This window comes from Malaclemys terrapin, chromosome 18 (assembly GCF_027887155.1).
Source record: "Malaclemys terrapin pileata isolate rMalTer1 chromosome 18, rMalTer1.hap1, whole genome shotgun sequence".
NCBI classification, from domain to species: Eukaryota; Metazoa; Chordata; order Testudines; family Emydidae; genus Malaclemys; species Malaclemys terrapin.
In genome coordinates, this window is record NC_071522.1 from 5,593,132 (window position 1) to 5,619,367 (window position 26,236).

The following is a 26,236-nucleotide window of genomic DNA, read 5'->3' on the forward strand; positions in this document are numbered from 1 at the left end:
GCTCCTCTGCATCAGTAGCCAACATTTTTTTAGGCGTACAATGCCAATAGAGAGCAGTTTCATCGGCGTTGTATACCTGCTCTGGGGATAACTTCTCATTTGCAACTAACTGTGCAAATTCATCAACGTACTTAGCGGCAGCTTCCATATCTGCACTTCTTTTTTCATCGCACACACAATGTAGACTAATGCCGGGCCTGTTTTTAAATTTCTGAAGCCATCCTTGCGAATAGTCACACTCATGCTACAGGTTAAGTTCTTTGTGGAATATTTTTGCTTGTGCCATCATCATCTCGCCTGAAATGCTAACACTATTGTTCCTATGAAGCGTGAACCAATGTATAAGCGCACTATCTAAATTGCTGCTTTTCCCCTCCGTCAATGTCTTACGAACACTCATTCTTTTTTTACTGTCACTTTTGGCAAAAAAATTAAGGATTTGATTCTTTTGCTTCTTCAAATCATACACTGTAGATGACCCTATATTGTAAAACTCACACAAGGCACGCACCGATGTGCCCTTTTCCAATTTCTGCAACAATTCTACCTTTACTATATTGACATTGACACTAACTAAGATCATGCCAGACCACAGATGTTGCCGGTCCAGAGAGTGCCGGACTAGAGAGGTTCAACCTGTAGGTACATCCCAGAATGGAGTTTTGGGCCCTGCAGTGGTTTCTCACAGTGACAATGATCAAAGTAATTTTTTTTGTTTCATTCATTTAATATTTCTTACTTTCTTTCTTTTTCTTTTTTTTGAAGGAAACTTGGTTGAAAGAGTTTGACCCTCTTGCTGTGGAGTTAACGGTTTCAGTATTTTATGGCCTTGAAAAACTGTGTTCCAAGACTAGCTCTTTTAAACCCTCTCTTGTACAGAAAACCAAAGGGAAAACAGCAAATAAAAGTGAAACCACTGAATTTACTGTTCAGTTCAATGGTATGAATCTTTTAGTCTAATATCTGTTGGTATGCATTCTATTTTGTTGTTGTACTTCAAAAAAAAGGATTTTTAATATTTTGCAACTCTTTTTGATCCTAGCATAAATATTTTAAGTTCAAATATATTTAGTAGATCTTCTTTTTTTTTTAAAAAAGATAAGCTTTCAATTGATTCATGGTGAGCCATCATAGGTTCCCTTTGTATGATGTTATCATTTTGGTCCTTACTTCCCTTCAGCGTTTTCAACATAAAATTAAGAAGTCTTGTTTGAAATGTCTCATCCAGTGGTGGATGAGGGTTAATTTGGGGTCCTCCAAAACCCTTTGTATTATCTATGAGCATGTCTACACTACAAACTTTAATCAACCTATGTTAGGTGATGGTCAGCTTACAGCCACTGCAGTAATTACTGCAGCGGTTCGTGTCCACACTACCCTCCTTCTGTCGGTGATGCGCATTCTCACCAGGAGCACTTCCACTGACTTAAGAGGAGGGGCAGTGTGAAGGGCTGAGAGCCCAGGCACTTAGCTCCTTGCACAGCTCCCTGCCAGGAGCCTGGCTGACCTCCGGTTCCCTGCTCCCTGCCAGGAGCCCAGCTGCCCCCTGGTCAGACAGAATCTTCTTCTCAACCAGAGTTGCCACTCACTTGCCTTATACTAGGGTCAGAGTGGATTAAGTCAAAGTGTGCCTTAGCTCCACCAGCACTATGGAATCTCAAACACATCCATTTGTTTCCCATCAAGCATATTCAAAAGACAAATAGAAACATTAAAACTGCAGCCCCAACATTTTATTCTAAGCAAAACAGGTTATTTTCTCTCCCACTGTGTATCATCCCCACTCCTGAGCTGCCACGTTTGCCTCCCATCCACAAATGGGCTTTGAAGGCCCCTTCTTCATATATGGTGGGCATATCACCTGTTTCCTTATATCCATAGACAAATATTTTTATTTATACATTATTGGGCATTATAATTTGGCTGCATGCTTTCTGTAAATTAAAGAAAAAATTTTTTGAAGCTAGTGGAGTTATGCCAGAGATCTATTTGGCTGACTATCTCTCATTTCTTTTCTTCATCATTTCTTTTCCTCCTTACTGATTTTTCTTCTCTTCTCTCCTGATTTTTCTTGCTAATATTTGCTCTTTAAGGCTTTTATCCTTTCACCCCTCCTCTATCTTCAAGGCCTTTCCTTCTGTTCTAATTTTTTATCTTTTCAGTTTTGTATTTTCCCTCCTGTAAGGCCCCTATCAATTTTTCCTGTTTTTTCTTTCCTCTGTGGTACTTTCCTGTGTCTTCTCCCTTCCTTTATTCAAAATTCTTCCCTTTCTATTAGCCTCCTCAGTCTCAGGTTTTACCCCTGGAAGGAAGGATGGTCCAGTGGTTAGAGTACTGGCTTGAGCCATGGGGAAACCCAGGTTCCATTTCTGCTCTACAACAGCAATCCTATGTTATTTTGGTCAAATCACTAGCCTCTCTGTCCTTCATTTCCCCATCTGTAAAATATTTTTTTTAATAATAAAGAATGTGAAGCTCTTCAGTACTAGGATAATGGGAGCCATATAAGGACCTTAGATAAATATGGGAGTGCCAAGTGAGTGGGCCCTGTTGGTCCACCTACATTCTCTTATCTTTCTTCTAGCTTCAGTGCTGCCTGCAATGTGCTATTGCCATCTGCAGGGGGGGGAAGTGCCTCAGCACCATTGCTGAAATCAGATCTGTGGTAGTGGCCCAACCTCTTCCTGTTCTGCCAGAATGTACTGCTGAAAGAGAGAGAGTGTTTGCTCCTAACCCTGTCAATCCACTTTGTGCACAAACCTGGGTCTTCTCTATGTGATGGGCTCATATTGGAGAAAGAAATACACTTCCCCCAAATCTACTCCTCTTCACAGCCTAGGCACCAGATGCTCAGTGGCCTTGGATTCTGTAGTTTCTGGTCCTTTTGATTCTATCCATCCTAGCCTGTGTCCAGGTTCCATCCATCCCCTTTCAAAGGGGGTACTGTTCCCCTACCAATTCTTGCTAAATGGCTGTCTTATAAATGGGCAACTAAATTAAAATGTCCTTTTTAAAAGAGAATTAATGAGCATGTGTGGAGGCATTGAGGAAAGGAGAGTTCCTGTCCAAAAGAATGAAACCTCTACTCGTTACAGGACCAAGTTCTTCATGTAAAGGAAAATGATATTTGATATGAGAATTTTGTCAGCTTAGATAAGAGACAAAATTATTGAACTTTGTGATTCTAAGAACCTTTATAGTCTTAAAAAAATCCTCTAGATGAAGGTTTCTTTTCATGTAATCATCTAGTTAAAGCTGTAATCTCCCCCAGCTGTTGGTATATGCTTCAGTGGAAAGACAGAGTCAACTTGCCCTTTGGTTGCTGGAGTGAAAGGTTACTGAGTATCTTTTCATTACAGTTGTCATAAAGCTTAGATAATGTAACCAGCAACATTCCTCTGTGAGCCTGGTGGCCAAATAAAATAGTCCAGTTGCACAAGTTATACCAAGAAAGGGGAGAATCCTTTATTAAAAATGTAATGTCTCTTGTAGCTATTATTCCGTTTCCGTCTTAAAATGGCACTGAATTATAAATGGGTACCTGGGGCCTGATTGTATGAGTTGCTGAGGTCCTCAACTGCCATTGATGTCAGTGAGAATTGAGTGTGTGCAGGATCTTGCAGGATCTGGCTCTAATGTCCCAGTTCTAAAATCTTTAGATGTTAAAAACAGAAGACTGGTGTAGGTCAATTATACTTTGTTTTTAAATGAGAGTGGTTGGGGGCCTTCTAAAATATTTTTTGGTTACCATATGGAACTATAATTTTGGAATTGTGGAATTTTCCAATTCTTTGTTTCGATTTGTTAAACTGGGAGTGAACCTGCCCTTCATTACCTGACTTTGGATTGAAATTTGGGGCAAAGGAGAAACAAGACCTCACTGAAAACCAGGCATTAGTTGAACTACGCTGGGTAAATAAATTCACCCCTAATATTGCTCAGAATTTAAATATCACTTGTTAAGTCGATGTTAAATTAACTTAACAATCTCTTTTGTTTTGTAATACACTGTACAAGCCAATCAATGGATGCTGAAATTGACTAATTCCCTAAACAAAATGGAGTGGTTTAAATAAAACTCATAAGCTATTTATTGCAAGTATACTACAAATCATTAGAGATTAGCTCTGTTGTACAGCAAGACACAATATTAAAATATTTTTTTCTTTGTGAGGAACTGAAGTGTACTGCTGCTTATGGTTTCCATTAATGGGTGTGCCTATTATGTATAACTGAGGAGAGCAGGGTTAGAAGAAACTTACCAGCACACACAGGGCAGGATGGTGTTCCCATTGAAATCAGTGGAAAAGCTTCCATTGACAGCAGAAAGGAGAGAGTAAAGAGTATTTAGTAGGATGCTAAAGGCCCAGTCCTACTCACAATTAAGTCAAGCTTATGCTCCAATACATCTGTTAGTCTATAAGGTGCCACAGGACTCTTTGTCGCTTTTTACATCTAGAAAGGGGCTTATGTGGAAACAGAGTGAAGGGATTGGACAAAGATTGTCAGAAAGGGTTTCAGTGGTATTAGTGGGAAGCTCAAGCTTGAATTTTCTTGACTACTTTAGTATAATGATCAGTGAAATAAATAACGGATTTGTTTAATAATGTTTAACTTTGTTTATGTTAAGAAACATTTGCCTTTGATTCTCTGGATCCATCTGAGTTTATAAATATGGCAGAAGCTAAACCCTATATTGTATTACAAGTAGTTTACAAGTCTAAAGGCAAAGGTATGTAATTTTTCCTTCATATTTTATCAAAACTGTATATTAAAGACAGACATAATAAGTGATGCATGTAAAATGTATTGAGCAACAAGTTCCGCAAGGAATTTACTGCATATTCAGCAGTGCAGCCCATTTTCTAATGTTATTCCTGCAAACACTAATGACTAATGTATCTTGAGTAATTTTTCTCAAGTGAGTGGTCCTATTGGAGGCAATGGGTTTATTTATGTAAAATTTTACTCGTGTAAGTTTACAAGATCAAGGCTTTTTTGGCCTAAATTGTGTAAAAACAAGGATATTGGCTTAGTTAAGGAAAGTCCTTTACTTAATTTCCGCGTTTAATTCTCTATTTTTCAGTTTTATAAATGGAGAAGCCCTAGATGGAGGGGCGATATCAAATGTTTTGTATTGTTCCTGGGATCCTGGTGGTGCAATCCAGAACTCTACTAAAATGTATAACTTGTATCTGTAATATGCTGACTCCTGCTCCCATTGAAGTCAGTGGCAAAACTTCCACTGACTCTAATGGGAACAGCAGCAAGTCTGTGTTTTCTAACATTTTTGAGGTAAGTATTATACTGCTGCTACAGATAGGTTAGAAAGTTTCCCAAGGATTCTTATAAGAAATTTATTGTGGAAAGTGAAGGATTAGGGCTCCATTCTGCAAGGTGCAGAGCACCAGGTGCCATGTTTCTGATCACCCTCCATTCCCAATAACTTCAGTGAGAGTTAGGGTCTTCAGCAGCGTTCCGGAAGGGCTCAGAATCTTGCAGGATTGAACACTAATAGTATTTTGCGAGACATGCATGTGTAGACAGTTATTCAACATATTTCTCCATACTGAATTATACAAAATTGTGTAGTGGTTTTCCTATGTGTACAAATAAATAGAAACTAGGATAAGGCCACTGAATTCATTCCAGCTTGTTACTTGGAGTCATCTATCGAAGGTGCCTATTATCTTAATATCGATAGGGCCAGATTCTGCCACCCTTACTCACATCAACTAATCTATTACTCCATATGTAGGCCAACTGAAGTCAATAGGACTACTTGTGAAGTAAAACCCTTACACTGAGTAGTATATTAGAATCCATCTTGGCTTCTATATGTAACACTTCTTAAAAGATGCTATAAAGATGAAACTTAGAAGCAATTTTAATATACCTGACCAATGAACTGTACATGATTTGAATAATTATGAGTAATAAGCCCTTGTGTGTGTATGTATGTTTTGTAGACTCACTGGCTCTCGGATGGCAAATGGTGGATGTATTTCAGCAAGAAACTACAAATATTAGAGCTATCTGGACACCTAAAGAGTTTTCTACACTTGTTCCACTGCATCCTGGGAAACTTCCTTATAACATTATGGATTATACTTTGAAGCATGTCTCAAAAGGTAATTTGAAAAATTAAAGTGGTCACAGTTCTATAGATGAGAAAAATACACTCTTGAATAATGTATCAAATGTTAGCAGCAGTCTAAAATCTTGTCAACTTCTCATTAAGAGTTCCTTTAGTTATTTTTTGTAGTGATTATTAAGTAATGGAACACTGAGAAGATGGTGGGTCTGATACTTAACTGTCTTGCATCTTGTGTAGCCATTCACACCTATGCAAAGTAAGTATAAAATGCTACCACCTGTCTAAGTGGACATTTCTGACTTGGAAGCATTTTATACTCACTAGTTATCCTTCACTCACTTTGCACAGATGTAAATGATTACACAGATGCTAGGCAGTGGACAGAGAGTCAGATTCTGGAGTTTTTTTTGAGGCAACATGTGGAATTCTTATTTTGCTATAACCATGAATTTAAGTTAAAGTCTACACTGACCTTGACCACATTCTGTAGCAAAACAGGAAGAGTGGCAAATGTTTTCTCAGTCAAATAAATTCTTTTTTAAAGTATGAGTACAATGCTTTTTCATATCCAGGTTTTTGACTTAATGGCCAATGTAACCTTCAAATAATGTTCCTTTTTAGGGGCTTGAATTGTGTATGGTTCTAAGCATCCTTTACTATTGTTCATTTGAGTGGAAGTTCAGGGTTCTTGGTACATCAAAGGGTTGGACCCTTAGAACCTCCTAGTTTAATTTTTTGTAATATTGGAATTTGAAAGGCAGAGCAGCTCCAACATAAAATACAGTCTATGCACAGCTGTAAATCTTTGAATAGTATTAATAATAGAACTTACATTCTTCAAAGCACTAAATATATATTAACTATTTAATTTGCACAACCCTGTATGAGATAGGTAAGTAAATATTGTTGTTACCTCTCATAAGATATTTGATCCTGTTTATTTACAAAGAATTATACAAAGTCTTTTTTCTCTGTCCATGTCTCAAAAGGTCATTTGCAGTAGTATCAAACAAGAGGGGACAGTTTTCTTGCTCACAGTTTCAAGCCTGCCTTTCCACCAGTGTCTGCCCCAAAAGCTCTCTCTCTCTTGGCTTTTCCTCAGGACCACACTACAAGTGCCTCTCTTTCTGTCTCCTTGTTCTGCTTGCTACTTTCTCAGCTTTATGCCTCCAGCATAACAATATTAATATTCTCATTTTACAGATGTGGCATATGAGACATAGATGTTAAAGTTAAAATTGTAAGTCTTGGTTGCCTGAACTAAACCCACATACAGGTAGCTAAATAAGAGGTCTACCTTTGAGGGGTGCCAAGTGCCTCGTATCACCTGTTAACTTAATTTGGGACACCTGAACGCCTCTGGAAAATCAGGTCTTTTACAGTGTATAAATATGGATATAAGCACTCAGATTTTTTCATTTTGGCCTAAGAGGCTCAGGCAAGACTGCACATCAAGGAAGTAGCAAAGCCTGGATTAAAAACGGGCACTTCTGGACACTGTATAAGACATAAGTAACAACTACTGTTTTGTAATTCCTGCCTTTGGCCTTTGTACTGCGTAAACCATACCACAGCTTGTAAAATATTAAATTAAAAATTAATTTCAGTTGCAGCTTTGATGGTGGGTTGCTGGAGGTGAGGACAGAGCAAATGGAGGTGTCAGGTGTGGCAACTAGGTTGAGGACCGACAACAGATGACACTGGGATTTGGGGACAGGCAGAACAACAGAAGATTCTGGAACCAGGAAGTTGTACAGTGTCAGGGAACAGAATAGCCACAAGAAATGTAGACTAAAAGGATAAACCAATAGAAAAAAGGAAAGAGCAACAGAACAAGAAAAGGGGAAAGATATAGGCAAAGCACCAAAATAATTATTTTCATTTTTATTTTGTATTGAATTTAAAAATCAGTGGGTCATATTCTGGCTGGTGTATTGAAACAACTATAATGGATCTCCAAAACAGCCAGATATATATACGGTGCCAAAGCAGCATTTACATTTTCTGTGTTTTGGCCAAGGCTACCCCCAATCATACAGCCTGAACTAAGATCAGGGATAGTCTGCGCTGGAGCTGACATAAAGGCCATTTCCAGGTCAGGGTTTAGATGATAATATACTTGTTGTCCAGACCACGGACCCCAGGTCATACCTAATAACGCCTCTTTGTGGTTCTTGACACAGAGGACCTGCAGAGTGATTTCTGTGCAGCCTTCAAGGGGGCCAGCACAAGGGGAGCCAGTTCAGCACTTTAGAGTCGGGGGAGGGGGGGTTGTTTAATTTTCTTAATTGATTTTTCAATGTGCTATTACATTAAATTTGCCTAAGTGATATAACAGTTTAACAGCATTTGACCTTTTGAGTATATTTCTTCCTGTGTGGGTATACAAGTGTGCTATTTTTTAAATGTACTGGAAAATATAACAACAATAGACAAATCAATTATATCTACAGACTTGGCCCGGGGTCATTCAAGTATCCAGTTAACTGTTTATGATACATCCAAGGAAAGACATAGACAGAGAAACAGCCAAATGAGAAGAAAAAGGTAAACACTGAAATTATGTTCAACAGAAATATTTTTATGTTTGGATCCTGATATAATTATTGTTGCATAATTGACATTGTGCTGAAATATGATTGCAACAATTGCTTAAAGTTAAAAATTTGGGAAGAACATTAAATAGTTCAAATAATTTTCTACATATAGAATTATTTGCCTATGATTATTCTACAGATACATCTAATCCTTGTCTATTCCTTTTAAAATAAGTCTCTCTCTTTTTAACTTTACCAAGTTATCCATTTTCAGCATTCAGTGCTGCAGTAAAAATTTACTTCTGTAAATCTGGTTTGCTTGTAGACAGAGGCTGACACAGTAGATTTAGTACAGCTGCAGAATTAATGTTCACACTCCCATGCTGCAGTTTTCCCATATGCTACATAAAAATGCTACACACTTTCTCACTCTAAAGCTGCGGTATTAGGGTGTTTAACTGATTTTATGCCTTCAGCTTGGTTAATGTTTTCATTTATATACAATACAGTTTTGCACAACCTCTGCCAAACAATGTATTGCAAAATAATTTACAGTAAAACCATAATAAATGTATACAAATATTGATTTAGTATTAATTTTCAAACTGTGAAAGTCAGCGGATCATAAATCTGCAAGTAAACTGGCCAAATGAAAGAGATAACTGACAAAAAAAATTAGTCACTAGAGAGTTGGCTGTGTTGTATATGTGCTTTTTAGATAGTTACAAGAAAAAAATATATCGGCGAAAGGTTCTGTAAATTATAAAATTAGTAACATAAAAATAATATAATACACTAAGAAATAGACCATTTCAATAAAATAGTGAAGAAAGCCACCCAAGAATCTGAATCAGTGTCTTGACAGTCTGTTATCATAATTCAGTTAACACAAAACAATATTGGAGCTGCCTCCCCAGTTTTCAGTATTTTGGGGGAAAGGGAGCAGAGGGTTCTGAATGTATCAAGAAGTTCCTGAAGATGGTTTTATGTGTTATGTTAAAAACGGGGGGTCGGGGGCGGGATTTTTTGTCTAGTTTAAATGCCAGATCTCAGAGTCATAGAGTTTAAGACCAGAAGAAACTAACCGTCATCTAGTCTGACCTCCTGTATACCACAGGACAACAACACCACATGTTAAATCAACAACCGAAATTAAACCAAAGTATTAGAGCCCACAGCAGAATAAACTATTATGTGCCACAATTCAAAGAGTGGAGGGAGTGAGAAGACCAATGCTTGAGGCCCTTGCAAGGGCAGGGAAATGATTGATTGAGATATACTCAGATAATGCTAGCAAGTGACACACACCCCGCACACTGCAGGGGGGAAAACCCTTAATCTGTGCCAATCTGAGCTGGGGGAAAATTCCTTTCTGACCCGACATATGGCAGTCAGTTAGACCCTGAGCATGTGAGCAACAACCAGTCAGCCAAGCACCTGAGCGAGAGAATGCTTAGTACCACCTCAGAGCCCTGGCCCTCCTAGTCTAAAGTCCCATCTCCAGCCATGGCCACCTCTAATGCTTCAGAGGAAGAAGACAGGAAAAAACAATCCAGAATACATTTTGGGGGGATCCCTTCCTGGCCCCTGTGGCCAGCTGAAACCCTGAATCATAGGCTTTTAGGAGCATAAGACATAAACCAGAAGTGAGACCCAGGACTGTTGTAATAGAAATATAATACCTTTTAGTTGATAATTTACCTTAAGAAAATATAACATTTTATTGTTAATAATGGTCTAGTATAAAGTCCTCTGTTTGTTCATATTTGTCAGGCTTCAAGAATCTGACTTTCTCTATGTACCTTGGATTCCATATAATTCCTCTACCATATTACCAAGTCCTACATCATTAAACTGTCCATTGGATCTATATATAGATGCACTCCATTATATCCCTGATAATGCAACAATAACAAAGGTAAGCTTTGGTACTACTGTGGTTTCACGTTTTTATTGATGTATAGATATTCATGATATTTAATAAGACCCCGGGAGACAATAGGGGCAGCGGCAGCTATGATGATGAAGTTTGCTTCTTCCAGTCCACCTTTTTGGCTTTCCCACTGTCTCTTCCAGTGACCCCTGAATAAACAATATACAAGAGATGGCAACCTCATCCCATTACAGTTGACCAATGGAAACACATTTTGGTGATTTACACTATAAACATTTCCTACCATTCCCTAGAATCTTTCAGCTTTTTATGTGAACCACTGACTTTACCAGGAGTCTTAAAGACTTCTTATCATAGTACTTGTAACTTAAACAATCCAGTTGGTACCAATATTTCTGTCTCCAACTTTCCTTATTTTTATAAACAATTTATATAATGGGGTGAGTCTAACTTTTCTTAAATTGGATTACATAGAACATAGGGCCTCTGTACAATGGAGTCAAAGGACCCTGTCTGGGCCTCTCCTTGTCCCATTGCTGCTGCTACTGGCTGTTGTTCCTCATGCTTTGTTACATTGACTTCACTAGCAGCACTCCTGAAGTAAGGACTGTTCATGTGAGAACAAGTATCAGAGGGGTAGCCGTCTTAGTCTGGATCTGTAAAAAGCAATAGAGAGTCCTGTGGCACCTTTAAGACTAACAGATGTATTGGAGCATAAGCTTTCGTGGGTGAATACCCACTTCGTAAGACGCATATGAGAACAGTTTCACAGGATTGGGCCCCAAATTTGGAAATCTGTAATAAAATTGGTGAAAATCCGATAATCTGTGTAGTGCATACTGTCCCCAGAAAGAACAATATCTTGCCTTACAGTTGAGGTAGTTATGTTAATTAGTTAAAAACTTCAATAAGATCTTGGCTCAGTAAATTATCTCTATTCATTACCTTTTAGTTATACAACAAGTGTTTGGATTAGGTTTCAGTTAATGCCTTGTCTGAGTTGTTGTAAACTCCCTTCAAGCAGTCACCAGACTAGTTAGATGGACACTATGGGATCTGATGGGATCTAACTAGGAAATCTAGGCAAAGGTGATTCATAAGTCCTCTAAAATTTATTTTTTTATTACTGGTGAAGTTAAAAAGAATTTGATTCCAGATCTCAAAGACTTACTGTACCAGGCTTATTAGGGCTGCCAAATCAGTCATCACATAGTTTCCCCCCAGGCAGAAAGTATTCTGTTTGGATCCAAGTCATTTTCAGGACTAATAAAAATTGACCCCATTCAGCCCTATTTGTGTTCTGACACAAATACAAAAGCATGGCCTTAATAAATATGTCTGAGCTATTTTAAAAAGTAAGTAAAACACAAAGAAACACATGGCTGAGGTTGATGGAAAGACTTTGCGCATAATACAGTGAAGAAATCTTTCAAGGACATATCCTAGAGAAAAATGCCAAGGCCAGAGAGAGGTTGGGTTGTCTGTTTTGTAGTAATGCTTGCATAATCCTTGAACTTCTCTTGTTTTAAACTTTATTAAGTTCTGGACTCTTGAAATGATATGACTTGCTCACTTACATCAGATCAGTCCCTTTTACTTTATTCTCTGCCCTTTTTAGGTCTTGAGCATACCTTCAACATGTCACACTCCTCGGGCTCATGTATTGTACAGTATTATGTTAATTACTCTGGAGAATTGCAGTGAATAGGATTTTTCTGAAATAAAGGTTTCAAAGTCAAAATCTGCCCTCAGAGTTGCATGCAAAATGCCTGTTCAAGTAAATGGAAGTTGCAAACTTATATAAGGAATAGGGCTGTTGATTAATCATAGTTAACTCATGATTAACTAAAAAAAATTAATCTTGATTAATCGTAGTTTTAATCGCACTGTTAAACAATAGAAAACCAATTGAAATTTATTAAATATTTTTGGATGTTTTTCTACATTTTCAAATATATCGCTTTCAATTACAACGCAAAATACAAAGTGTACACTGCTCACTTTATATTTTTTATTAAAAATATTTGCACTATAAACGTGATAAATAAAAGAAATAGTATTTTTCAGTTCACCTCATACAAGTACTGTAGTGTGATCTCTTTATCATGAAAGTGCAACTTACAAATGTAGATTTTGTTGTTGTTACATAACTGCATTCAAAAACAAAACAATTAAAACTTTAGAGCCTACAAGTCCACTCAGTCCTACTTCTTCTTCAGGCAATCACTAAGAGAAACAAGTTTGTTTACATTTACGGGACATAATGCTACCCTCTTCTTAATTTCAGTGTCGCCTGAAAGTGAGAACAGGTGTTTGCATGGCACTGTTTTAGATGGTGTTGCAAGATATTTACGTGCCAGATGCGCTAAAGATTCATGTGCTTCTTCATGCTTCAGCTACCATTCCAGAGGACATGCTTCCATGCTGATGACGCTCGTTAAAAAATAATGCGTTAATTAAATTTGTGACTGAACTCTTTGGGGGAGAATTGCATGTTTCTTTCTGTTTTACCAGCATTCTGCCTTATATTTCATGTTATAGCAGTCTCTCAGATGATGATCCAGCACATGTTGTTCGTTTTAAGAACATTTTCACTGCAGATTTGACAAAATGCAAAGAAGGTACCAATGTGAGATTTCTAAAGATAGCTACTGCACTCGACCCAAGGTTTAAGAATCTGAAGTGCCTTCCAAAATCTGAGAGGGACGAGGTGTGGAGCATGCTTTCAGAAGTCTTAGAAGAGCAACACTCTTAGGCGGAAACTGCAGAACCCAAACCGCCAAAAAAGAAAATCAACCTTCTGCTGGTGGCATCTGACTCAGATGATGAAAATTAACATGCGTCGGTCTGCACTGCTTTGGATCGTTATCGAGCAGAACCTGTCGTCAGCATGGATGCATGTCCTCTGGAATGGTGGTTGAAGTATGAAGGGATATATGAATCTTTAGGGCATTTGGCACATAAATATCGTGTGATGTTGGCTATAACAGTGCCATGTGAACCTCTAGTCTCACTTTCAGGTGATATTGCAAACAAGAAGCAGGCAGCATTATCTCCTGCAAATTGTAACCAAATTTGCCTGACGGATTGTCTGAAGTAGGAGTGAGTGAACTTATAGGCTCCAAAGTTTTACATTGTTTTATTTTTGAATGCAGTTTTTTTTTTTTTACATAATTCTACATTTGTAAATTCAACTTTCATGATAAAGAGATTGCACTACAGTTTGCACTACTTGCAATAAGGGAATTGAAAAATAGTATTTCTTTTTTTTTTTACAGTGCAAATATTTGTAATAAAAAATAAATATAAACTGAGCACTGTACACTTTGTATTCTGTGTTGTAATTGAAGTCAATATATTTGAAAATGTAGAAAACATCCACAAATATTTAAATAAATGGTATTCTATTATTGTTTAGCAATGCAATTAATTTTTTTAATCGCTTGACAGCCCTAATAAGGAAGAATTTGGCTTTGTGATTTAAAAATTAGGACCAAAGACCTGCAATGTAGGTTTCCAAAAAGATTGTTTAGAAGTTTCTTTGGGTATTATTTTAGTATGCTACAATATTTCCAAATTAATTGTCTATGTCCAAAAGTACATCAAACAAAATTAAGTAATAATAATTAATAAAGCACATTGAAAATTAACTTTTTCCTCCTAGGTAACAGGGCAAATCAAGAATTCAGGGCTGAATAGCTTGCCTGATATTATGGCATTTCCGCTTCCTAATAGTTCATCTCGAAATCCAGAATTCCAGTACCGAATGGTCTTAAATGGAGATGATCCAAAAGTAATGGATATCAAGACATGTGTTCTTCTTCAAGTTTATACAGTGGATGTAGATTCTGGAGACCTTGTTATAATAGGTATATTAAGCAAGTAGAATTACCTAGCCCTCTTTCTTTCCTCTGTCATTTCTCTTTGCTCCTCACCATACCTTCTGATGTTTGTGTCTTCTCAAAGATAGAGCACAGAACTTTATTTTATAGCACATGCAAACTGTTGAAATGCACCTCCTAGGGACTGTGAGGATCACTACTAGCAGAAGCCTGAGAATAAAGTAACACACACTTTTTATAAAGCATTGAAAATTAGTACAGACAAATATTTTATACTGAAATGGAATTAAACCACTGTTTATAGAAATACTTCTAGTCTATACTTTGCAACTGGATTCAAAAGAATGGATCATTTATGCGATTGGGCCAGCATATGGCAACTATAGTTTAATTTAGACAAATAAACAAGGAACTAGACCAGGGAATTATGTTCAAGGGAATAGCCTTCCAGTTTACTGATCAGGAGAAGGATTTGGAATGTGTTGTGAGAAAAATAATCAAAACTATCAGAGCAGTGTACAACAGCAGTAAAAAAAGGGGAAAAAGATGCTAGGTTATTGGATAAATCCAGCTCACCTTAATCACACAAGTAGTTCCATTGACTTGAGAGGACTTAGGAAAGAGATATCAGTATTTGGCTCTGTATTAGCAGATGGACAAAATACAAAACAAAAGACACTACTGCTGCTGCTTTAGGCACTTCTTATATTTCCATCTGGAAAACCTGTGTAAGACGAGGCACAAAACCAGTGTTGTTCATTTGGAAAGGATGCGGCAAAGGTAAGAAATATGATACCAAGTCTTGCAATTAGGTGGAAAGGTAAAGGGAGTTGGGCTCATTTTAATCAATAAAAAAAGGAGTCATTGAAGTGACTTGTTAGAAATATGGAAAGTTAGGATAGGGATCACCAGAGCTGATGGACATTTTGAGACTTTTAAAAGCTAAGTAGCAATCTAAAGATGTTGAAAGTAGAAGTTTAACTGGATATTAAACTAAGATTCTTAGTGCCTGTTTATGGTGGCTGTTCAGACGGAAGTTAAAGATCTCATGAATTTTTAATTTTCAAGCATAGGAAATAACCCTTGTATCTTGATCAACAATTATATCTCTCATTAAAGCTGATTCTAATGTTCATGACAGTATGTCAGTTATTCGGAACACATAATGGCTGCCAGGTTGGCTTTACACACACCTTATATTGCCATGATCTAACTCATTATTCTGCAGAGCATTGTGGGATAACTTGGATATGAAAAGTGTTTCGGAAAATCAGAGTTTATTCTGTTCTAAACTGAGAAGTCAGGCAGAACTGTTCCTCACAAGAAGTAAATTATATACAAAGTAACTTATCAGGAAAGAGATGGCAACTGTGATAAAAAATATTAGTTAGGGACATCTAGATTTGCTTCTGAAAAGGGAGAGAATTGAGGGATATGCTGAAAATGGAGGAAAAGGAGTAATAACCAAAAATGATCAGGCAAGTTTGGTTAGTTAGGCTTTTCTTATTCCTAACATTCATTTTGGAGAAGTAATAGTTGCATAAGATTGAAGTTAGTTTCACATTGCAAGCCTGATAGAATAAAATAGATTCATGTGGATACAGTTAGTTCCCAACTATAGTATAATCTTCAATTACTGATAATTTGGAAGAATATGTGTGAACATCAACATTAACTTTTCACTTCCAGGCATTCTAACTTTTTAATTTAAATATATGGAAGTTTTGTAAAGAAAGTCTACCATTGGTTTTGCATGTTAGACCCTATCAAAACACCCTTTCTGCCTTAACTCTGTTTTAATTACATTTGTGCTTTAGAAATTATATTCTTACATTCTCCACTTGTACATATAGACAGGATCCTCCATCTGAATGCCATAACTATGAAAAATGAGACAGAGACTATCTGAGAAGATAGTGACATATTTTTTATTTTCTCTACCGCATTGGCCAAAAGATGACATAAAACAATATATATTTTGTAGATCACTTTGGGGGCGGGGAAGACAGATCTTTTTTTTGTTTTAAATTAAACAGCAATTTGATAAGGATCTTCTTGAGTATAGTACTACTCACAGTGAGTCAGGGCAGCAGCATCTGGCCATATAAAATCCTGTCTACAGAATTTATGCATTACAATGCATAAACTACGTTCATTGTTTTTGCCCTAATTATTTACATATTTTAGTGAAAGAAGAAAATGTATTCAGACCTAACAATTAAAGGAACACAAATAACAACAAAACAAATCTAGGTATTTTCTAAACATTTATAATATTAAAAATGCAGGAGAGTTCCTGCAGTTACTGCCTCTGTAAGTAGGGGAAGATAGCATATGACATGGAGGCACAGGAGATAAGTAGGGGGTAAAGGAGTCACAGAAGCTTTTATACATGAAAGAAGTGATAGAGATCCTGAGACCTGGCCTTGTCGGAGCCATCTTTTACAACATCCTATGAAAAGTCAACCCCGCTTTTGGATAATCAGGGTATTTCTAAATGCGGCACTTGTGTAGTTTCTCCATGAACCTAGTCTTCATCCATTCAGTTGTTAAGGAAAATATTGGAAACGTTTAAGAGAAAAATCACACACTCAAAACAAACAAATGCACTGTAAAATCTTTAGTGATCCCTAGTTCTCTGTAGTTTTTCCTTTGCTTTATGTTTATAGGAAACTCTGTGATACGTGTGTTTAATGATGATGGGAAGCTAAACGTAGGAGGATTTCAATTAAGACTGAGAGGAGGGATGCCAACGAAGGAACCAGCAGCTTTTACACCATCTGCATTAAATCCGTATCCAGCCATTCCCTGCTGCACTATACTACTTCGATTGTTACCACACACTCAGGCAAGTAAATAGAGTTTCAGCCATAATAGTTACTCTATCTGCTTGAAATGCATGCTGCACTGTGGAAATCAGTCCTATATGCTTTATATAGATCAGAATGTAAAGGTGTGATGTTAACTCCTGTTGGCTAATGTGCACTAATGAATACATTTTAAAAGTCCAATGTAGACCAGGCACAGCCTTTTAAACATTTGCTAAATTAGTTGAGTTAAATCCGAAGGAGGAGCCTTAGAGGTGCCCTAGTCTTTAACTTGACCAGAAAAGCATGTGTCAGAAGCACTGGGCCTTGTCTACAATAGACTTTTAAAATATTTTTATTACCACATGCTAAAATCGTGCCTTTACATCCTACTGTAGGCAAAGGAGTTGCATAATTGCTTGAAATCACAGTCTTTGGGACTGAAGTGTACTGTACCTAGATGTGACAGAGTGTAAGTTCACTAACAGGTACCAAATACACAAGGGACTAACTCCATCTTCACCTTCCCCTCAATTTTCATAGATGCTCAGGGGAGGGGCTGTTAGAGGGGTTTGTGAGAGATGGAAAAAGGAGATTCTGGGAAGGCAGGGCTCTACATCCAAGTGCTGAGAGCTGGGTGAATTCCAAAATCGAGAATCTTTGCTGTGTATGGTTTTGCTTATAGTAAATTTATTTTTATTTATGCGGACAAAGATTTGCTACTGTTGAGATATCATTGCTGATTGCAGCTGTTTAATTTCTCCTGAGTCATCCCAATAGCTTACACCAGAACCCTGTAGTTTGACAGTGTTTTTACAGTTTTCAGTGCCTGCACCAAGCTACTTGATGGGATATTACTTCTCAAATGATGCTAAGCCCAATAATTCAGAGCTAGAGGTTATATCCAGCTTTCAAAAGGACAACAGCTTCCCAAAACTTGTACAAGACATGGCGATACATTTAATTAACAAAGAACAAAGCAAAGGTACGAAAACAAATTATTGCTACCTAATTCACAAATGCTCTTCCTGCTATTATTTGTTTTACAAACCATAATACAATATGATTACTTATATAGCTAACCTCTCTTTATCATTTATTAACACTGAGCCAAATCTGTCCTCAGACCCTCACATGCATCTCCCATGAATCCAATCCTAAAGGGAGATGCACATGGGTTTCTGAGAGCAGATTTGGCATGCTGTTTTTACTGAGTAATATGTGTATTTGTAGCTAATCAATTTATTGTTCTTAATTGCTTAGGAAGCACTCAACAATAGTAGTTTCATGTGGAAGTATTATTATTCATGGGCACTACCTAAGGGCTGCATGGGCAAGGTAGAATTTAAAATAATCCTACTTTGATTAATGTCACACTTACATTTAATCTTAATTTAACATCTATCCATTAAAACAGTAAGTCTTTGTCTACACTAGCACTTTTGTTGGCAAAATTTTTGTCAGTCATGGGTGTGAAAAAAACACTCCCCTGACCGACAAGTTTCTCCGACAAAAGTGCTAGTGTGGACAGCGCTATGTCAGCGGAAGACGCTCTCCCCCCAACATAGCTACCACCGTTCATGAGCTGTGCCACTGTAAGATCCATAGTTTAGACATAGCCTAAGAGTTCCTAATTTAAGTCTCTCGGGCTATGTATACACTTCAGCATGTACCTGTGTCCTAGTTTGAATGCATGTGAGCTTGGCCAAGCACAAGCACCTCCCCGAGAGTCCAGTCTGCAGAGACATGCTCCAGACCCAGTGTTGAGACACTGGATGGCATTTCAGGAGCACTGTCTGAGATGCAAAAGGTGGCAGGACTCAGTGTGGGGTTCATTCATGGCAGACTCAACGGACTGTTGAATTCTGCAGTTGTTGCATATTTTTCATGTATAGACTGGTACAGGACAGCTAGCACAGCATGGTGGGACCACCATGTCATGCAGACCTGAGATGACCAACAGTGGCAGTGGAAGTTTGTGAGGCCCTTAACTCTGTGGTTTACCCACAGGTGACAGACATAAGAAATGTACCTGAAATAATAGCTCTCTTGCAGAGAGTAGGATCCCCAAACCCCTTTGCCCACCAGCAGGAGCCAATGAGTATGTCAGCCGAAAAGGTACTACTCCCAGTTTCCACAGGCCTTGATCAACCTGAGGCAGATTCAGAAACACCAGCGTAGGAAGTATGTCAAGGTGCATGGTGCCAGATTGATGAGATCATCTGGCGTTTACCTGCTTAGAGAAGAAGTGACCTTATTTCCTCCTCATAACATTATCATCAGTTGGGTGTTGATGCCCACTCTTATTTTGAGAGATCTGTCCATTCCTGCTATGGTTCATCAAACCATATTCTGACCTCAGAGGGTCTGGCAAAGAAGTTTGTCACACTTTTAGTAGTTGCAGGATGGTGATGGAGTGTGCATTTGGCAGCCTGAAGGCAAGGTGGTGGTGCCTACAAAATCATGTGGATGCCATTGTGGCCAGTGCCATCTGTATGATTGTGGCCTGCTATGCCCTGTGCAACATCTGTGAGGCTAAAAGGCATGGAGTGGTCTCAAGACACTCTGGCTTACAGGTTTGGTACAGACACAAGAAAGTGCCCCATCATCACTGATGCACCTAATGTCTTATTCTTCTATTAGTCTCACAGCAAAATGACTGACCTAGTATTCTATAATTGGTTAATAACATAGTAGAACTATCCTGATTGGTTGATAACTTAGACTGATTAATAATTAAATCACACAGTGTTTTAATATCATGTGCTGCAGAGAGTTGCAGGAGACAAATTAAAGAGCCACTTGCAGCTCCCGAACCTCAGTATGAGTATCACTGAATTAGATGATTGGAGTGTGGATAATAGGGAGGTATGGGCAAAAATGCATCAGATGACACATGTGAAGCCTACAGTCTAGACATACCTTTTGCTTTATATTTGGATACATGGTGTGGAACTTAAATGTTTAAAATTGTTATTTTGGATGTGTAAGTGCTGATTTAAGCATCAAAATGCAGAATTGGGCAATTTTTGTTCAAAAGATATTATCAAAAAAGGCATTTCATCAATTGCCAAATTATATATAAGATGTCAGTGTTTGTTTCTGCAGTTACACTTGATCATTTGGAAGCCTGGTATGTGGAAAGGTTGGATGAAAAAAGACATTCACGACCAGAACACTTTCCAAAATATATCAATATACATCACGCAGTTCGCTATCGGCAGGAAGTAGGCATCCGGATAAAGGTCAAACAAGCCTTTGGACTTAAAGGTGATTACAAATACTCAGAGATTATTATTTGTATTTTATTTATTTTAATAAGCAATACTATTTAAAACAAAACACAACAAAACTTTTCACTATGACCAAAATTCCCCATGATTGTAAATGTGCTTGTGATTTTTTTGCAGTTTTGTAAGTTTGCACAGGTAGTTTGTGAAATGTCTTTATTGCAAGTACCTCTGAACAATGTATAGTAATAAAATAAAGTAAATACTAAAGTAAAATAAAATAGTGTGGCTAATTAACAGTATGATTGGAGAGAGAGAGAAATGTCATTTGTGTTTTAAAAATACACCTCTACCTCGATATAATGCGACCCGATATAATACGAATTCGGCTATAACGCGGTAAAGCAGTGCTCCGGGGGGGGCGGGGCTGAATACGAATTCACCTATAACACGGTAAGAGTTTTTGGCTCCCGAAAACAGCGTTCTATCAAGGTAGAGGTGTAGTTATGATTTTGGGAGTTCCTATTCCCATCAACAATGATTTTCACAGATGAGGAACATAAAATCCATGCACCTGAGCATTAAGGGACAAATCCTACCAGCCCTCAGTAGCCCTAGGGAATCAGGTGATTCTGCTCCATTGGGTGGATTCTGGAAACCAGCACAGAGAACCTGCCCCATCAGCATGTGACAGAGTTGCGCTCCACGGGGGCTGCCAGGTTCCCAGCAGGCAGGGTTTTTCTCTTTTGATGGGACCAATGAATCTGCAGTTTTATTGATCCATTGGCCATTTCTCCCAACTGCCCGAGGAAGCACCAGTCCTTCCTCTCAACCTCCACTGTATTCCTCAACATCCCACCTTAATATTTGGACTTTGCTAAGTGGACAGGATTTGCCCCGAAAAGACCAGGTTGTCTCATTGACAATCTATCTGACTTAATGTAAAAGTGATAAATAGCAATATAGTTGTACTTCTTGGTATTTTAGATGCCTAGTCATAAATATGTACAAATTAATCTTCTGTGCTGCCTATTTTTTTATGCAGCTGGTGGATATTATGTAAATGTGTTAGCCAGAGTCCTTAAGGGAGCTACAAGCATGCATTTGCCTGAGTTACCTCAACAATGGGCAGGAGAAGAAAAATTTCTAACAAGCCAACTTGACTTTACAAGTCTACAGAGCTCACCACGGTGGACGGATCCATCTGTGGTATGTAATAACTGCCTCTTTGCATTTGCTCCCCACGAATGGCCTATATCAGGAGAGAGAAGGATATTTACAGATATTTTTCTTTTTTTAAATAATGAAAAAACAAACTTCTGTGAGGTCTAAGGGTAATAGCTGAGCTGATAAACCCAAACTTTATAGGTATGGTTCAGCTTCTATGCCAGCTGTTATCTGGCACTTGAAATTTGATTGAGCAATTAGTATATAATATTCATAAGGAATGTCACACGATGACTGGCACCTGTGATTAAAAATAGGTCCAGCTCCCCTGTGCCAGAACAGGTGTGCTCCCAGTTAAACCAATTAAGGGGACTCTAAAGGATCAGAGGGCGCTCAGTGAAGAAAAAGCTAGAAGAGGAACTGTGGAGAGAAGCTGCAGGGAGAGAAGGTCTCCTGCAGTGGTCCCTGAAGAAGGGTATTGGGTCTGGAGGAGAAGACCCAAGTGAAACAGCACCTCAGCGAGGAGGGGCTGTTCACTGCTTAAAGCTGGGTGGAAGATTTGTTCTGTGAATATTTCTTCTTGGAACTTTGTAAATAAAGAAACCTGACCCCAGGCAGGGTTGTGCTTTGAATGAGAGTGATTGTGTGGAGTTTAAGGAGACCTGAAGAAGGGGAAAACAGAGCATGGCACTGCAGACGCACCCCTGGCCAGGAGTGGTTGCTTGGGTGGTGGCCACCATGGTACAGGGAAAGATAAAGCAGTCTTATTTTCACCTAGTGACCAGTTCCCCAGGGGCTTGATTAATTAGATCTGTCTCCATTTGCATTAGGACATATATGTTCTTTATTATCAAAATAAATTTTATACTCTAAGTAAGGCCTTGTTTCTAAAAGTGAGTGCTCTTTCCACTACTCTGTAGCTACAAATCAATGTGCGATTTGTGCTCAACAGCAGTTAACACACTAATTATTAATGTTTCTGTTCATTTTATGGAGTTTTTAATAACATTATAGACGGGGCTGCTAGCATGGCCTATTGTTAAGGTTGCCAGACACTTCCCATTGTAAGACCCTGATTTCTCAGTGTGCACCTGCTCAATAGAGACTTAGAGTTTAGCAGCTAAAATCTCAGAAGATTCCATCCTCATTGAGCATGCTCCACCCCTTCATATCTCTTATTTCTGACCAGATTGTGCATATGACTGGACTATGCATGTGCCATCCCTGGCCTACAGGGGCAAAGAGGGACTTTCTCTTCATTCCAGCCCCAGTCTCAAGTTGGGCACCCAGAAAATAAGGAACACACAGTTAGTGACCAATTGTTGATAAGTTTGGTTTAAGTGACCTGCCTACTATCACATAGGAATTCTGTGGCAGAGGAATGGATAGAATACATTTATCCAGGACAGCACTCAAGTGCGTTAACCATGTGGCTATCGTATCTCTTCCTGTAATCCCCTGCCTCGTTTTCTACACACCTTCCAACTTCTGCAACAAATGAGACAAGGGTCCTACACCCAACTGTCTCCTTCACTACTCAAACCTGATTCCTTGTCAGAGTAGGCACATCCTGTGCACTAAATGGTCAGGAGGTTCTGTGGGAAAAAATAGTATGTGAGCATGTAATTAAAGGCTGTCTCATAATTAATATGCACAAGGTGATCAAATTAAGTTTGTACAGGCAGTTCCTAACTTTTGAGTTCTTGGCTTGCAATCTTAATGTTCTTTTCATGTAGTTTTTTGTATGTAATATATATTTACAATATAAGAAAATAATTGAATGCAATAAATCAATATGATTGATATCATTTAATTTCTGTAACCCAACAGTTAACCCATTAGAAAATAGAGAATGAAATTATTACTGCTCCTGTGTGGTTGACTTGTAGGGGGAGGGAGGATGTGCACAGAAACCCTTTCTCCCTTCCAAGAGCACCCAAATGTTACATACCCATAATGCAGCTGTTTGTGCTGCATGAGCAAAAGAATTGGCGGTCCAACTAGTGCTATTGACACCACATGCTGCACCTTTTAAAGAAGTCCATATAGCAAGTGCTGTTGCTAAATACAGGGCCGGCTCCAGCATTTCTGCCCCTCCCCCAAAAAAGCCACGATTGGCGGCGGCAGTTCAGCGGCAGGTCCTTCGCTCCTAGAATTGCCGCAGGTGCCGCCCCTCTCCCTGGGCCGCCCCAAGCACCTGCTTGTTAAGCTGGTGCCTGGAGCCGGCCCTGGCTAAATATGTTTCCTCCTTTGTGCCTGGAGGCATTATGGCTTACACAGGCATAATGCCTTTCTCCGCAGCCACTGTTCACACCACTCCAATGCTCCAATGGATTTCAGAAACATCATTTAGCCCATTTTACATTCTCTTTACTTCGGCATGTGTGGACATTGTATCCACCTTGAGTAAATACAACAAAAGGTTTGCATTCTAAGTAGAGAAAAATGTCATAATTTGGCTCCTCTTTTCCTCAAATGTATGAGGATTTTCTCTGCTACAGTTCGGAATTCTTCCTTCTTACATATAGCAGTCTAGTATATCTACTCTAGTAATAAGGAAATATCTTCATATTCCTAAAGTCTCCTAACATGACTGGCACAAATTAACAGTAGCAATTACAATTTACATTAGATTCCCGAGATCCAGTTTTTAATGGAATCTGCCCCCTTCTCCCCCCAACTGGAGCTAAATATTGATTTTTCACAAATGGAATATTTGTTTCAAAATTACAGGCCTAATCCTCAGAAATCTGTCAAAGCAGTTATTGTGCACCCATCTCTCTAGTGTCTAGTTGCCAAGTGAGCAAAGGGCTGGTTAGAAAGGTTTTCTTTGCTTGAATCTGCACTGTAACACAACAGGACTGAGGAAAGTAATCCTTTTGTCTGTGTTTCAGGACCAAGGCACCAGCATATACCCATACCAAGACCAACTGCTGTTAAGTACTGAACAGGGGTAATGGATATAGTTTGTCCACCATTTACTGGGATTTGAATTCCATGGATCCACTATATGCATGTACCCACTGGCCTCTCCCAGGTTTGTGGGAGAGACGTACATTTCCTCCCTTTAGAGATTTGCAGTGGAAATTGCTTCTACAGTACACAGCAGTTGTGATGTGCTCCTGTGCAGATTCTCTACAATCTAGACCAACCAGTACAGCTGAAACTCATTGTTTTCACTGTCTCTGGGCATTGAGTTAAAGGAATAATCATACATTTTAAATATTAAACAGCAGAGTTTTTCTTTAAAATTAGTTTAACAATAAAACTGAGTTACAGTCTCTGGCATTGCATTCTGAGACTGCTGGCAATGCCAGGAGAAGGCTCAAAAATGGAGCTATGAATCAAAAACTTTACTTTCAAATACAGTTTAGTTAAATGATAATTCACCTTCCCTTATGGACTCCCAGACATCGCAAAGAGCAAAATGGATACAGCTTTCTTTTAAACAATTCAAAAGCCTGTTTTTGTTCAATATATGGTTTGGAGTAAAATGGAATTGAAAGTTGTGTGCCTTTTTCTCACAAATTATTGTGGTTTAATCATGCTATATTTGCTTTCATTGTCCTTTTGATTTATTTAAGTTCATTAAACTTCTAATTAAATTGCCTGAATTTTACCAGTAAATTATTACTTTATGAATAAAATAAATCAATAGTGGATGCAGTGGTTTGTACTGAATTGCTTATTTTAAAGGGCATTTGAACTTTCACTTTACTGGGGGGAAAAAATAAAACTGGCCTTCAGGAACAGATTTTATGGCTATAGTAATAACCTTTCACATCATGATTAGCAGCATATTTCAGAATTAGAACAATACTGTGTTTTACTACAAACAGTTAGCTAAACCAAAACATGAAAAACCTCCCTCCAACTTCTTTATATATTCTAAACCTCCCTATAGGATCAAATTCCCCTAGTTCAGTGTTACATTGAGTGTTAACAATTGAGAACTCTTTTCTAAAAAACACTGCACAGATCTTAATATTTATGATACCCATGAAACTTAAAAACATCTGTTCTGCAGAGAAATACCTATTAACGTACACTTAACTGCTGAGAACTATCTTTCAAGTTAAGGGGCAAAATCTCAATAAGTTGCCTCACAGGAGTTAGCTAAGCCGTGGTGATTTCATGAAGTGGTGAGGAGGCATCTTTTAGCTGTTTTGGTTGTCAAGAATTAGTAATTTCTCACTGTCCAATTGCAAGTTTAAAGTGACAACCTGGATGATTTCATCCATTAATTCAAAGCACAGTGTTGAGAAATAGTCACATTTGTGGCATGTAAGTTTTGGAGGGTGCTTTTTTTGTTGTTGTTCAGTAAATTTGTTTTATTAACAATGCAGAAAGAGTTTTCAGTAGACACTAGATAACATTTCCCATATACATTCTGTACCAATGTTTATGCATCTTTACAGAAGAATATTCATGTGCTATCAGCTCCCCATGGTTTTTCCAATTGTGTGTTTGGTTGGCAAAAATATATTTTTCTTTTTGGATTCAGTTTTCCTCCTGTGACATCCATCACTGGTAATGGATGCACCTAAATTGTACTGTCAAATAGCTAATTAAATCTGGTCATGTTAACTTTACTCAGTGGTTAGAAGCAGACACCCAGACCTCTAAAGAAGAATTCAGTGAAGTGTAATCTTTTTGGGTGGA

At 38.2% G+C, this 26,236-nt stretch overlaps 1 protein-coding gene across 3 annotated transcripts in view; it reads left to right on the forward strand.

Moving 5' to 3' along the window:
• LOC128825557 (uncharacterized) overlaps nucleotides 1–26,236 on the forward strand; it is an 87,776-nt gene that overhangs the window by 44,841 nt on the left and 16,699 nt on the right. For all 3 annotated transcript variants that reach the window (XM_054008159.1, XM_054008158.1, XM_054008156.1), the window contains exons 16-25: nucleotides 766–940; nucleotides 4,631–4,732; nucleotides 5,970–6,131; nucleotides 8,551–8,644; nucleotides 10,408–10,552; nucleotides 14,193–14,397; nucleotides 17,040–17,218; nucleotides 17,997–18,162; nucleotides 20,286–20,447; nucleotides 21,453–21,616. In XM_054008159.1, the coding sequence (XP_053864134.1) occupies nucleotides 766–940; nucleotides 4,631–4,732; nucleotides 5,970–6,131; nucleotides 8,551–8,644; nucleotides 10,408–10,552; nucleotides 14,193–14,397; nucleotides 17,040–17,218; nucleotides 17,997–18,162; nucleotides 20,286–20,447; nucleotides 21,453–21,616 (1,554 nt within the window). The remainder of the gene's footprint in view (nucleotides 1–765; nucleotides 941–4,630; nucleotides 4,733–5,969; nucleotides 6,132–8,550; nucleotides 8,645–10,407; nucleotides 10,553–14,192; nucleotides 14,398–17,039; nucleotides 17,219–17,996; nucleotides 18,163–20,285; nucleotides 20,448–21,452; nucleotides 21,617–26,236) is intronic.